Raw genomic sequence first — 14,063 nt, 5'->3', positions numbered from 1 at the left:
TACTGATATAGCATTTGGCTTTGAACCTGGAAGGCTGGGGTTCAAGACCAGCAAAACACGCAAGTTGACATGTGAGCCCCAAGTGTCAAAGAAACGCCATGAAAAGACCTGGCTGCTTCAGCTATTGCGTTTTTCATCTCACATTTGCTTTTGATATTATCAGTTAGGTTTAGGTGTTGGGTTTAGGTTAGGGACGTTGGTTTTGTTCATTTCAAAATTGAAAAAATAGAATCTCACATTTTCTTTTTATGACACTATTGGTTAGGTTTATGTTAAAGGTCTAGGTTAGGGAGGCAGGTTGCATTCATTTAAAACTCCATTTTTTGGGAGAACATTAAACTTGCTTTTAGTGCCTCTCACTGGACATTTCACCTTGAAACTGCAGCTATATGTGTAATGAACCACAAAATATCATTTATAAATGTTGCCACAGTCACATAATTTTAGTGAGATTAGGCATTTTTTTATTTTTAAACTGGATTAATGAATCGATTTGCTAAAATGAATCGGACTTAGCAACGCTTCTGTGTAAAGTATAAAAGCAGCATAGTTCCTCCAAACCACGGGAAATGCTTTTTTTATTAAACGGACCACCAGAAGCTGTTTAGTTCCATTGACAAACAACAAAGAGTGAAATCTGAAAGTAGAGATAAATTAGAAATTGAGAATACTGCCCTACAAAGCCAAAACACAGTTACTACAACACTGAAACAGAAAAATGGCTTCAAAGTTTTTTGATTGTTTAGCCATATGCAACTCACTTCATTTTCTGTGAATCTATGACTGTTTTCACCTGGTATAAAGATTAATCTCGCGTGATCTGATCACATGTGGTTAGACGAGACACATCACTGTTCACTTAAATGCATCTCCTGTGACCACTTGTGTTCAGATTTGGAGGGGAGGGTCTGTTTCATGACGATATACATTAATCACTGTCACTATGTTACTGCATGATATTAAATCGCAACAATGTCATAAAAGACAATGCGCAAAAAAAAAAAAAAAAAGCCACACTGTTTCTCCCAGGTGCTGTTGAAATTTAATCTAAGCACAAACGCAACATGTCAAGCAGAATTATCTGTTAATTCAGTGGATTATGTGTATTAAAGAAGCTTCAGGTGTTCATGCCTGTCATCTGTGTTTATGTCAGACACACTAAAGAAGATCCGTGAAGCTCTCGTGATTGTGTATGTATCCGCTTTTTAAAATTTCCCGATCGGACGGTTATTTCCTTTTAAAGCTGCTCATAAACTGTAAAGTTTAAACTCTTGTTTAAGAGCAGCGGTTGATTGAAAGATGAGGGGTGGCGCTTCACTGCTGCCAGGACGTGCCGGATTAGCGTTTACACCTCAAATGCGATCTGGTCACATGCATTTTTGACCACATTCGTATTTGGTTTTTGTGATCCGATCACAAAACGTTTTTAGACCCCGTTTAGACCTGCATTTTGGGCTGACCACATGTGATTATCACCTGAAACGCATCTTAAAGGATTAGTTCACCCAAAAATGATAATTATCTCATGATTTACTCATCTTTAAGCCATCCCAGATGTGTATGTCTTTCCTTCTTCAGCATAACCAAAATTAAGATTTTTATAAGCACATTTCAGCTCAGTATGTCCAGATGCTGCTGGCTGTTTGACGGTCCAAAAGGCATATTTAGGAAGCATAAAAGTAGTCAACACGAATCCAGTTGATCAATGAATGTCTTCTGAAGCAAATCGATAGATTTGTGTAAAAAATAAATCGATAATTAAAACTTTATTAACTTTTAAAAAAATGCTTTATGCTACCAGTCGACCCATCACAGAGCTGTTGCGTGACAAATGCGTGATGGCACGTTCACGCAAGAAGTCGGAAGCGCGCGCGCTTTGTTTACAACAGAGGAACAAGCGTCACGCGAGAGTTAGGTCATTTCAAAAGCAATACTGCGGTGGGCGGAAGCAACGATTTAAAGTTTATAACATTTTAATTATCAATTTGTTTCTTACACAAACCTATTTGCTTCAGAAGACATTAATTGATCGACTGGAGTCATGTGGATTAATTTTATGCTGACTAAATATACCTTTTGGACCGTCATACAGCCAGCAGCCTCATGGCACCTATTCACTTTCATTTTATGGACTAACAGAGCTAAAATGTGATTATAAAGATCTTGATTTCGGTTCTGCTGAAGAAAGAAAGACATAAACATCTGGGAACTAATCCTTTAATACCAGGTGGAAACAGGGTCTAAAGATGGCTGAGCCAACCATGTCTGTCACAAGGCCATCATAGTCTGAGACTTCTTCTGTCATAATTCAGTTTTGACAAAATGTGCAGTTACTGTGTTTTGCCTTTTGTAGAGTACTGTTACATTATTTGCTTGAAATTGCCAATTCAAAAGCAGTTGACTTTTGAATTGTTTTAATATCAACAATTAACCATACAGAGATTCACAGGAACAAGGAAACACTTTTCAGACCGACTCATTTAGAAGCAGAAATCAATACTGATCATAAATGGAGCAAGCTCTTATGCGAATGTTGTCCCAGATGTTACTCTCTGCCAAACTGTGCTAGTCAATGTAGGTTTAAATATCAACAAACAAAGGTCTCGCATTGACTCATTCACACTTATCATTGACCAGGTTTAAGGTGTCATCTGCAAAAATGTGTGATGTGCACTACGTTAGTTTGTTTTATACCGGAGACAATAAATGTCGTTCTGATGGCATAGTTTTTTCCCTCACAATTCTAATGAATGAAACTCTCTCTGGAAAAGCTGATTACATTTTAACCTTCTTTGCAGATATCTGGAGTCTAGGAGTCATCCTCTTCATGCTGGTATGTGGTCAGCCTCCCTTCCAGGAGGCCAACGACAGCGAGACACTCACTATGATCATGGACTGCAAATACACTGTACCTACCCACGTCTCCAACGCCTGCAAAGAGTAAGTCATCGCCTTAACCTCTGCTTCAGCCCTAGTTGGACCATCTGTGGAATTTTCTGCAGCTTGCATGTCAACAGTTTTTCCCCTTGGGCTATAGAGACACAATAGCTTAATGGATCCTTTCTCTGAACATTCATTATCTTGAGAGGCAGATGCAGTAATATGGACAGGTGGATGTTAAAAAGCTACCGCAGTGACCTTCCCTCGATCTGGGCATCTGTCGGGCTTTACTTTTTTCCTTCCATGACAAGTTTGAAAAGGGCTTCTGTAGGACTGTCATGATTATGAAATTTTTGTTGGCGGTTAATTGTCATATGGATAATTTTGGCTAACAATGTAATTTTGTTTACGTCAGTTACAGTGTAAACTTAAAGTCCTGTGAAATCAAAATTAAAGTTTTGCTGCTTGTAGTATCTATTAGCTTTGTGGTCATCTACTTCTAGTATACTTCTAAATGTTCACAATGTACCAATAACATAGAAAAGAAAGAAAACTGGTTATATGCGTGTTCTTTTTTTAAAAATATATATATTTTTTTATCCCCTTTTCTCCCAATTTTGTATGCCCAATTCCCACTACTTAGTAGGTCCTCGTGGTGGCACAGTTACTCACCTCAATCCGGGTGCCGAGGACAAGACTCAGTTGCCTCCACTTCTGAGACCGTCAATCCGTGCATCTTATCACGTGGCTCGTCGTACATGACACCGCGGAGACTCCGCATGTGGAGGCTCATGCTACTCGCCGTGATCCACGCACAATTTACCACGCGCCCCATTGAGAGCGAGAAGCAATAATCATAACCACAAGGAGGTTACCCCATGTGACTCTACCCTCTCTAGCAACCGGGCCAAATTGGTTGCTTAGGAGACATTCAGCACACCCTGGATTCGAGCTCGCGACTCGGGGTGGTAGACAGTGGCAATACTCGCTGAGCTACCCAGGCCCCCATTATATGCGCGTTCTTTAAGAAGTGCTCCCGCTGTACTATTTAGCGACAGAGCACCATTGAACATCTCAACAAACAGCAAATCAGACATGTTCACTGGCCAATTTTCTTTCATCTGTTCTTCAAAATATAATCATATGTGTTCCTTCAAGCATGCATCTTAGTGTCTAAGCAACAACATCTCATCAAATTACTCTTGCCCTGTTCAGACCTGGGAGATCCGATTACAAGTGGGCAGTGCTAAATACAAGTGCGAATGGTGTCCGAAACATAGAGGTCGGCAGGAAAGGGAGCTAAATTACCTGCCATGGTTCAAAAAGTACAGCAGTTAATTTCATTCCTTGGTTGAGAGTGAAAGAAGCACATATCACAGCTTGATCTTGACATGTGTACTGGTAAATGGAGGTTTGTCGTGTTACGCAGTACTTTAGTTTACTCCCAACTGCCGGGTTAAGGCAAAAAGCCAAAATGCACATAAAGTTTCGATTTCAGGTTTGCCATCAAGTCTCAGTGGGGCGCATGGTAAATTGTGCTTGGATCGTGGAGGGTAGCATGAGCCTCCACATGCTGTGAGTCTCCGTGGTGTCATGCACAGCGAGCCACATGATAAGATGCACAGATTGACTGTCTCAGAAGCGGAGGCAACTGAGACTTGTCCTCTGCCACCCAGATTGAGGTGAGTAACTGCACCACCATGAGGACCTAGTAATTGGACATTCCAAAATTGGGGAGAAAAAAAAAATTCCCTTGTTTGGATGGCAGTTTAAGATTGGAATTTAACATGCACAAAAAATAACACGGCAATAATTGTGACAGGTTTGGTCTTATGGAACGCTTGTAATTGGTTGACCCAGGGTCAGAGTTTGCGACAAACTGATCGCAATGTGTGAAACGGTAAGGTTATGTAACCAATAAGCTCCAGGCATCTTTATCGAAGCTAGATCTAACCTTTCTCTCATTCACTCACCCTATTTCCCTCCCTTCGCTCAAAACTATCATTTGTCTCACACTAGCTGTCTCTTGCATGTCAGTCCAGTGTGTGTGTTTGTTTCCAAGTTCTTCATGGCTTTGTCAGCACACATGTTTAGTGTTAACATCTTTCAGAACTACTGCCAACAGCTAAAATTAGACTGCTTATATCATAGCTTAAATAGAAAGCCTGTTCACAAGAATCTACGTAGAACAGACACACATATGCGCACCTCCAGCTGGTGGACACTCTACAATCTGGTCTAAAATGGTTATTTGGATTTGCATTCCCTGCCACCATTTGAGCAGAAATTTATCTTGGAGACATCCTTTTGAACGGTCTCTCTAGCTATAGCTATTTTTTTCCAGCTAGGGCTTGGTGATATATTGAATATTCAAGATTTTGCTGCCAATATAAAATTAAGCAACATTGTGAATATTGTAGTGATATTAATTTGCTTTTATTTGGCCGTTAAGTTCCCTACGCAATTAGACTGTTTTTGAGATCCTTCCTTCTTGCAAGTATAAGAGCCTTAAGGCAGATGTTTTAATATCCTTAATTTAAACTCCAGTTGCAAAAATGGCATTGGAGATGGTTTGATCAATTTTAACTGTCTGTTTTAGTTAATTGATTCAAAACTTTAACGATTTGATTACATCATTACTCAGGAATGGCCATACAAGTTTCAGTGCAGCATTTTATATAAATGAATGTTTTAGTAAAAATATATGTTGGTAAATATTGCTATTTATAGCTATGTATAGTTGTATGGGTGCATATAAATGGAAATTAATTATATATTTTTTTGAAGTAATTATACACTATATTGCCAAAAGTATTCGCTCACCCATCCAAATAATTTAATTCAGGTGTTCCAATCACTTCCATGGCCACAGGTGTATAAAATGAAGCACCTAGGCATGCAGACTGCTTCTACAAACATTTGTGAAAGAATGGGCCGCTCTCAGGAGCTCAGTGAATTCCAGCGTGGTACTGTGATAGGATGCCACCTGTGCAACAAGTCCAGTCGTGAAATTTCCTCGCTACTAAATATTCCACAGTCAACTGTCAGTGGTATTATAACAAAGTGGAAGCGATTGGGAATGACAGCAACTCCGCCACGAAGTGGTAGGCCACGTAAAATGACAGAGAGGGGTCAGCGGATGCTGAGGCGCATAGTGCGCAGAGGTCGCCAACTTTCTGCAGAGTCAGTCGCTACAGACCTCCAAAGTTCATGTGGCCTTCAGATTAGCTCAAGAACAGTGCGTAGAGAGCTTCATGGAATGGGTTTCCATGGCCGAGCAGCTGCATCCAAGCCATACATCACCAAGTGCAATGCAAAGCGTCGGATGCAGTGGTGTAAAGCACGCCGCCACTGGACTCTAGAGCAGTGGAGACGCGTTCTCTGGAGTGACGAATCACGCTTCTCCATCTGGCAATCTGATGGACGAGTCTGGGTTTGGCGGTTGCCAGGAGAATGGTACTTGTCCGACTGCATTGTGCCAACTGTGAAGTTTGGTGGAGGGGGATTATGGTGTGGGGTTGTTTTTCAGGAGCTGGGCTTGGCCCCTTAGTTCCAGTGAAAGGAACTCTGAATGCTTCAGCATACCAAGAGATTTTGGACAATTCCATGCTCCCAACTTTGTGGGAACAGTTTGGGGATGGCCCCTTCCTGTTCCAACATGACTGCGCACCAGTGCACAAAGCAAGGTCCATAAAGACATGGATGAGCGAGTTTGGTGTGGAAGAACTTGACTGGCCTGCACAGAATCCTGACCTCAACCTGATAGAGCACCTTTGGGATGAATTAGAGTGAAGACTGCGAGCCAGCCCTTCTCGTCCAACATTAGTGTCTGACCTCACAAATGCGCTTCTGGAAGAATGGTCAAAAATTCCCATAAACACACTCCTAAACCTTGTGGAAAGCCTTCCCAGAAGAGTTGAAGCTGTTATAGCTGCAAAGGGTGGGCCGACGTCATATTAAACCCTATGGATTAAGAATGGGATGTCACTTAAGTTCATATGCGTCTAAAGGCAGATGAGCGAATACTTTTGGCAATATAGTGTACTTCATTTAGTATACAAACAGTGTGGAAACAAATTCTTAATTATTTTTAAATAGATTTTTACTTTCTGTTAAATCTAAGGATTTTAATCAGTTTGGCAACAATAGCTGTTTGGTTAAAATAATGTGATTACAGAGCAAATACATACATATTGAGATATACTGTATGAATATTGTCAAAGGCTGGAAAATATTGGCTATATAACTCAACTTACACTCACTTCATGACGAGGTCTGTCCAAGCCTGCTTATTGGCAGTGATATTTACAGAAATAACCTTGCCTGACTGCAGTCTTTATTTGTCATCATTTCAAGTACAAAAAGATTTTCAAGCACTTACAAAAAAGTAAAAAATGTATTGTGAAAAAGCTGCAGACATCATCCTGTCATTATCACTTTTAAGGAAAACAGTGTGGAAACTGAGAGGTGGGGTAAGGAAATGTGTTTGGTCTTGACATCGGTTCTCTGCGGGACGCCATTGTTGGGCTGTTAAGAGTATGACACAATGCTCTGTTGGAAATGAGATGAACAGTTGGGCCAGTTTAGTACAGACAAAAACCTGTTTGACCAGTGCCAAATATTTCAGTGCATATGTGCGTAAAGATCAAGTTGCTTATTGATAAATGCTAAAGACAGTTGGAATGAAAGGTATTTTAGGTTTTGTCTTTGAAAAGCTGACACATTGTAACCTATTACAAAGGTGTTGAGCATTCAAAGCTGTGTAAGTGTAAATTCTAGGGCTGGGTATTGATACAGATTTCAATCAGAGGGGCAGTGGTAGCTCAGCGGTTAAGGCTCTGGGTTACTGATCAGAAGGTCGGGGGTTCAAGCCCCAGCACTGCCAAGATGCCACTGTTGGGCCCTTGAGCAAGGCCCTTGACCCTATCTGCTCCAGGGGCGCCGTATCATGGCTGACCCTGCACTCTGACCCCAGCCTAGCTGGGATATGTGAAAAAGAAGAATTTCACTGTATATGTGCAAATGTATAATGTGTGATGAATAAAGAAAATTATTAATTATTATTATTAAATTATTAATTCAATATTTGATTCAATATCGATTCGTATGGGTATATTTCGGTTACAATGTTCATTTTACTTAATATGAAAGAAATTCTCTCTCAGCTAATGCAGTTAATTATACAGGGGACCTTCTAACCATTTAGGTATAATTCAAAAATATTATTTTACATATTATATTTCCATCAGTTTTTCATCACATTGGTCACATTTTAGCTATTGAAAAATTTTCAAATTCAGTGCATTCCATAAATAAATGTCTTGAAATTGCATTTATTACATAGCATATATATTTTTTGTTACATTTGTATTATTTACATGCATATTTGTACTATGTACAAGTACTGTATGTACTTTGATACGTAGAACACATGCTAAATCAGTACTGTCTCCTTTAAGACTACCGGCATCAGCAAGTGGGCGCATTTTAACGAGAGAGGATGCATTTCTTTAGCGCATCTGTGCTATGTGGGATTTGATTTTTCTTTTTTGTTGTGTGTAATCAACAACTGACAGTAGAGAACATAAAGGGTATTAAAAGAGACATTTCCTACTGAAACATAAAGTTGGGGTGGGACTTGTTTTTTTTTAAATAGCCAATAAGCGCTGTCATACAGACACACACATATTCCTCTGTCCACCGTGCTGCTGTTAGAGAGTGAAACTGTACAGAAACTTGAGCGATCTCAACCTAGTTCGGCCGCTTTTACACTGACTTGAGATTCGAATAATTATCAAACTGACCCCGTTACAAACAAAACCAATGCATCGCCGACTTCACTAATGATGAGGCAGGAGCTATTGTGCAAGTCATGAAGATGAATCAGGAACAAGCGAATAAAACATTACAACATATCAATGTTTTGAATCACACTACACTAAATAGAAAGAGCAAAGAAAATGTACTCTCGTGATGTACATCCCAAGAAAACTCTGAAAAACGGCTGCATTAAATAAAAACTCCAGACACTTTCATTGCGTCTAACTCCTGCGAGCATGTCCAATCAGAAGTGACAGTCCCTATGCCCTATTCCCTTCAAAGACAATTATCCTCCACTCTGAGGGCTTCAGGGGGCTGAAAAGGTGATGACGATCAGTCACAACTCACTTCAACAGTGATTACTGTTGGACATTCTGTTTGGAAATACCCCACATCATGGATTGTGCTCTCTTTGAAGTGCTCTGCGGAGGAATCATCAGCGCAGGTGAAAACACAGCCATGTGCGGTGAGTAGATTAATGAGGTGGTTGCCTTCTCTTTCTAGAATGCATTTGATTGGACAAAGTTTCTCTAGTACAGTTTGACGTCATGATTTGATTCTGTCTTTCTAGCTGGAAGAGCAGGACTGCAGAATTGAAATGCTTATATCTTCTGGAAATGGTAGAATTTGGTCAACCTTTAAAAGTACACTGGCATATAGATGACCCTAAAGCTAATAGATATGGACTAAAAGCAGCAAAACTTTCATTTTGACTTCACAGGGTTTTTAAGAATGGATATCGTACAAACAAAGATCGTTATGCATCAGAAATGCAATATTTTTACCCAGTCCTAGTAAATTCAGACTGGCTTACTTTAGCTAGCTGCCTGTGCCCTGCTTTATTGAAAAAATAAAACCTGTTTTACACCGCACGCGTAAAACCAAGCACACACTACGAGATACTACTACTTAGTGCTGGTTGAGACACTGTAATATCGTAAGACTGTATTACTATTTGTTTGTATGTGTTGTTAAGCAGGGTGACTATACAACCTGTACCTGTTAGACTTATAAAGCGAACATTTTCTACACGTTAATAAGGTTTGCATGGCAAGCTGAGGAAACGCTCATGTGGAGATTATTGTGCCAATTTGCTGTCGGCATGTGATTGAACTTTCTGTGGGAGTCCAAGCTGAATCTCCTGTAGTCAGCAAAGCAAACTATAGTACAACAGCTCCTGGGTCTCGCTTTTATCACGGGTTTGATCGGCTCAAGCATTTCAATGACATTCTCTTTGCATCTCTGTTATTTTAATTCGCGATTTTTGTTGGACTTGGGCAGTATCACGTGACACTTAGGCTCTAGCTTTCTGAATTTGATAGTTTGCCCTAGATTTACATTTTTTAATGCTTTGTTTTTTTTTGGGGGGGGGGGGGGGTTTGTATCTTGCTAGATGAATTTAGTTTGTGTGTTAATACTTCTCGGGTCTTTGCATTTCATAGTCCCCAAATTCATTTTTAACACAATAAAAATGTTGTTATTGTCTGGGAGTTTAATAAAAATGGTAATTTTTGTCATCATGTGGCTCTCTCAGCATGTTCAGATGTGAGCGAGTGATGCATGAAAAACTGCAGCACACTCCATTAGATATTTTGTTTGTTCCTTTTCTCTTTTTTTTCCTTTTTTCGTCCTGTGCTTTTTACCCCCTGATTTATTCTTTCTCTTTGTGCTTGGTCTGGCTCATTTTGACATCATTATAGTGTTGCATCTGCTGCACAAACATACTCGCTTTTACAGTGTAGCATAGTAAATGTGAACTATGAATTAATCAGCAAACTGTTACATGGAATTATAGGTTTCTCTGGACTGATTTCCCTGACCCTTTTGGTTATTTCTATAGCATTTAAGGGAGGACTAGGTATGGATAGTGATTTCCCGGTTTGATTTTGATTTGATTCCAATTCATTTGGGTATATTTCAGTTTTAATTTCCATTTTGCTTAAATATGAAAGAAATTCTCTCAGCTAATGCTGTAAATTTTATAAAGGCACCTTTTAACTTTGTACACTGTGAAAATATTAATTTTACAAATTTTATTTTATCATTAGTTTTTCATTATTTGTCAGATTTTGACTTTTTAAAAATGTACAAATTCCATGTATTCCTTTAATAAACAAGATGTCTTGAAATTGCATATATTGCATATAGATTTTTTTTATTAATTACATGCATAATGTGTACTATTTACAAGTATTAAAATTGATTGGTAGAACGTGTTAAAACGGTACTGTGTCTTTAAGAATAGCAGCAGTTCGGCGAGGGTCGCATATTGGTTAGTGCAAATTAACGAGAGTGAAGTCACATGGCTTCTTTATCTCATCCGTGTTCATGTGATTGGAATTACATTTTTATTTTTGTTTTGTTTTTGATCAACACCTGAATGTAAAGAACAGAATGATTATTAAAAGAGACATTAGTCAATGACAAATGGGTTGCATATTTGTACACACAGAGAACGAGTCAAAGCAAACGTTTACTCTCAACATGCAGTAAAAAGATCTCTGTGCTGAACTTCTTCGCCCCTATTCTACTCAAACACTGGTGAGTGAAATCTGAAAATAAAATGTTTACATTTTACATTTATTCATTTAGCAGATGCTTTTATCCAAAACGACTTACAAAGTGAGGAGGGATACGTCACAAGCGATTCATCTTAAGGAGACAGTAACACGAAAATGCTGCATTACAAAGTTTCAATTGTAAATTTACCAGCCAATGGCAATTCAGTCATTTTAAGTTGCAATGGGTGAAATTTGATCACATATGTGAGTAATTTACTCACATATTGCACACAGGGTTGCGCATGGAGTATATGATCGATTTATTGATTTAAGAATAGATGTTGAGATTGTTTACATGCAGATAGCAATGCATCTGAAAATCCATTTTTTAACCCAACCCTAATTTAAAGTAAGTCCAATTACATTGTTTTGCATAAACCACACACATCTACTTTTCAGTAAATAATGGAACTTGCTTTTAGAGGTGATGTGTGTAGTTTGTGTGTGTTTGTGTGTTATATTGTCTGAATATCTTTTCTCATCAGGGAGTGCCCTGCTTTGCTTCTAACCACTTTTGCAAATTCCTCCCGCAGTGCCACTTTCCGTTTCTGTTTAGTTTGGTCTGTGTTGTGTAAACTTCCAGTGGACAAGACACAGGCTGGAGGCGCAGTCTGGTCTGTAAGCTCTGTCAGGATGTACTGTGGCTCAAAATACAGCCAGCTGTCTGATTCAACCCTCTCCGTACACCTGTGATGGCTGCCAGATTGCCATCTCTCTCTGCGCTGCAGAATCACATGAATTTGATAAGCAATGCAACACACCATGTGGTTAATTCATGTACAAGCCAGTGGTTGGCTCATCAACATTGCTGTGCATCCATCTGCCATGTTTCACATGTCAGTCATCAGCATAGTGAATAATTAATCATCGTTCTGTCACTTTTTGCCTCCAATTCTTGCATTCCTGAGGGGGGGGGTGTTGAATTAATTTCCTGTGAATTTCAGCCGCGTCCTTTTCTCAGATTAGACGACACAAAAAATAGACCTAGAGCTAATGTTCAGCCTACACTTGTGTACTGAATGTTGTCTTGTTTTTGTTGTCCTCGGAAACTTCAGGAAGAGCACAAGCATTCCAAAATGGTTGTTCCTGCGTAATATTCTCACTCTCTTTAAACAACTACCTCTATTTTCACACATTTCATTTGCATGTGAAATTCAAGCTATTGAGCTGAGAGACGGCCCTCCACCTCACCAACATCAAGCAGCTAAAACCCTGAACTGTCGTGAAATCTTGGATTGTCTTCTGTTGATTAGAATAATTTACGCAATAAAATGGTCCTCTGCAACTGGCCGAGGACTAAGTTAGCTGTTACCTCAGGCGTCATTCCTAGATTGCAGGAGGGACATAAATCCATACAGAAAAGAAATAAATGTGTTTTAGATAAAGCCCTAAAGCCTCTTCTTCCTGCAGCTGAAGCTGTTTTTTAATGTGGAGTGCAGAAATTGAAAGCTCTACCATAGCATGAATATTTCATGGCCGAACGTGTTAAAAACAGCCGTGGATTGAAAGTAAATAACTGGCTATGCATCTAAGTGATGTCCTTTTTCCTAGTGACAGATGTTGTTTTGGAGGCTCAAGTATGTTTCCTCAGTTGCCATAAAGAGCCAGGAGTGTGAGTGCAAAGATTTCTAAAGCAGTCAGAATTTGTATACTTTAAAAGGCAAGAACACTCGATCATGCGCAAGACATAACAGCACATGGAAAAATGAAAAGGCTATACCCTAGCCTTCAGGGAAATCAACCTACGAATAGCTTATACTTAGTTCTCACATTCATCTGGTATAGGAGAAATATAACAAAAACACTTCACCTTTTAAAATTTTCAGAAGCATATTAATATACTCAAGCAGCCATTCCTTGATGACTGGAATACCGAGACATAATTTAGACCCAGCCGTTGATATGTCAGATGCAGTATATAGTTCTTCAGGACTTTTTATGTTGACATCGGAAGGTTACATCTGGACGCCATTACTTTGTCCCACAGTCTTTGATAATTACAGTCTTATTATGTTACCCTAATGACAGCTGCTGTTGCCAAAATGGCCAATGACTGTGGTTATTTCTGAGACCCTGGAGAGGAAACGTCATCACAACAGCCTGCAGTCTTGTCCCCTATCAAATTGTCGACAGGGAAAAATGGTGGCTTTAATTACTTCAGTTCTGTTCTAAAAGCATCCTGCTGTTCCAAATCCCATTTTCGCCACTATAATGGTAGGGACGGGATTCTGGTTCCAATTCCGTTTCTACCTAATGATTCCAGTTCCTTAATAATTACATTAACGATTCTTTCTGTAATTTTTTTCAGTTTTAAGAATGGACTATGTTTGGAAACAATTCTTATTGCTTTTACTATCCTCGGCAGCCTGTTTGTGATGGTTTTAGATTTGAACAGAACAGTAATAACAAATCTGAAATATTTTGAACCTAGGGCTGGGCGATAAAACAATATCGATATTTATAAAAAAAAAATGTATATCGATGATAAACGTAATTTTCTATATTTAGCATATGTTCTACATCTAGACAATCGAATTAGGTATGTGTCGCTAAAAACTCAAGCAGTGTGGCAAAGTAATGCACACAACTAGTTGACTGAATCACAGTCATTAATATCAGCCTGTTCTGAAGTATTAACAGGCAGCCCTGCTGTCATGGAAACCAGCAATGAGGCTCAGTAGCTGCTAGCTAGCGGCTAGCCGGCTAATTTGTGTATCGATGTGTACCGAACAAGACAGCACTGACAATGCAACACAGCTATCGACTGAACTCAACAACAACTCCGACATCAACACCATGCTC

The 14,063-nt window shown here is 39.3% G+C and overlaps 1 protein-coding gene across 1 annotated transcript in view; it reads left to right on the top strand.

Moving 5' to 3' along the window:
• snrka (SNF related kinase a) overlaps positions 1–14,063 on the top strand; it is a 66,583-nt gene that overhangs the window by 40,544 nt on the left and 11,976 nt on the right. Inside the window, exon 3 of the mRNA XM_051721340.1 lies at positions 2,799–2,940. Within this exon, the coding sequence (XP_051577300.1) occupies positions 2,799–2,940 (142 nt within the window). The remainder of the gene's footprint in view (positions 1–2,798; positions 2,941–14,063) is intronic.

This window comes from Myxocyprinus asiaticus, chromosome 16 (assembly GCF_019703515.2).
Source record: "Myxocyprinus asiaticus isolate MX2 ecotype Aquarium Trade chromosome 16, UBuf_Myxa_2, whole genome shotgun sequence".
Taxonomy (NCBI): domain Eukaryota; kingdom Metazoa; phylum Chordata; class Actinopteri; order Cypriniformes; family Catostomidae; genus Myxocyprinus; species Myxocyprinus asiaticus.
The sequence above is the reverse complement of the archived record's forward strand: the minus strand, read 5'-3'. Positions and strand labels throughout refer to the sequence as shown.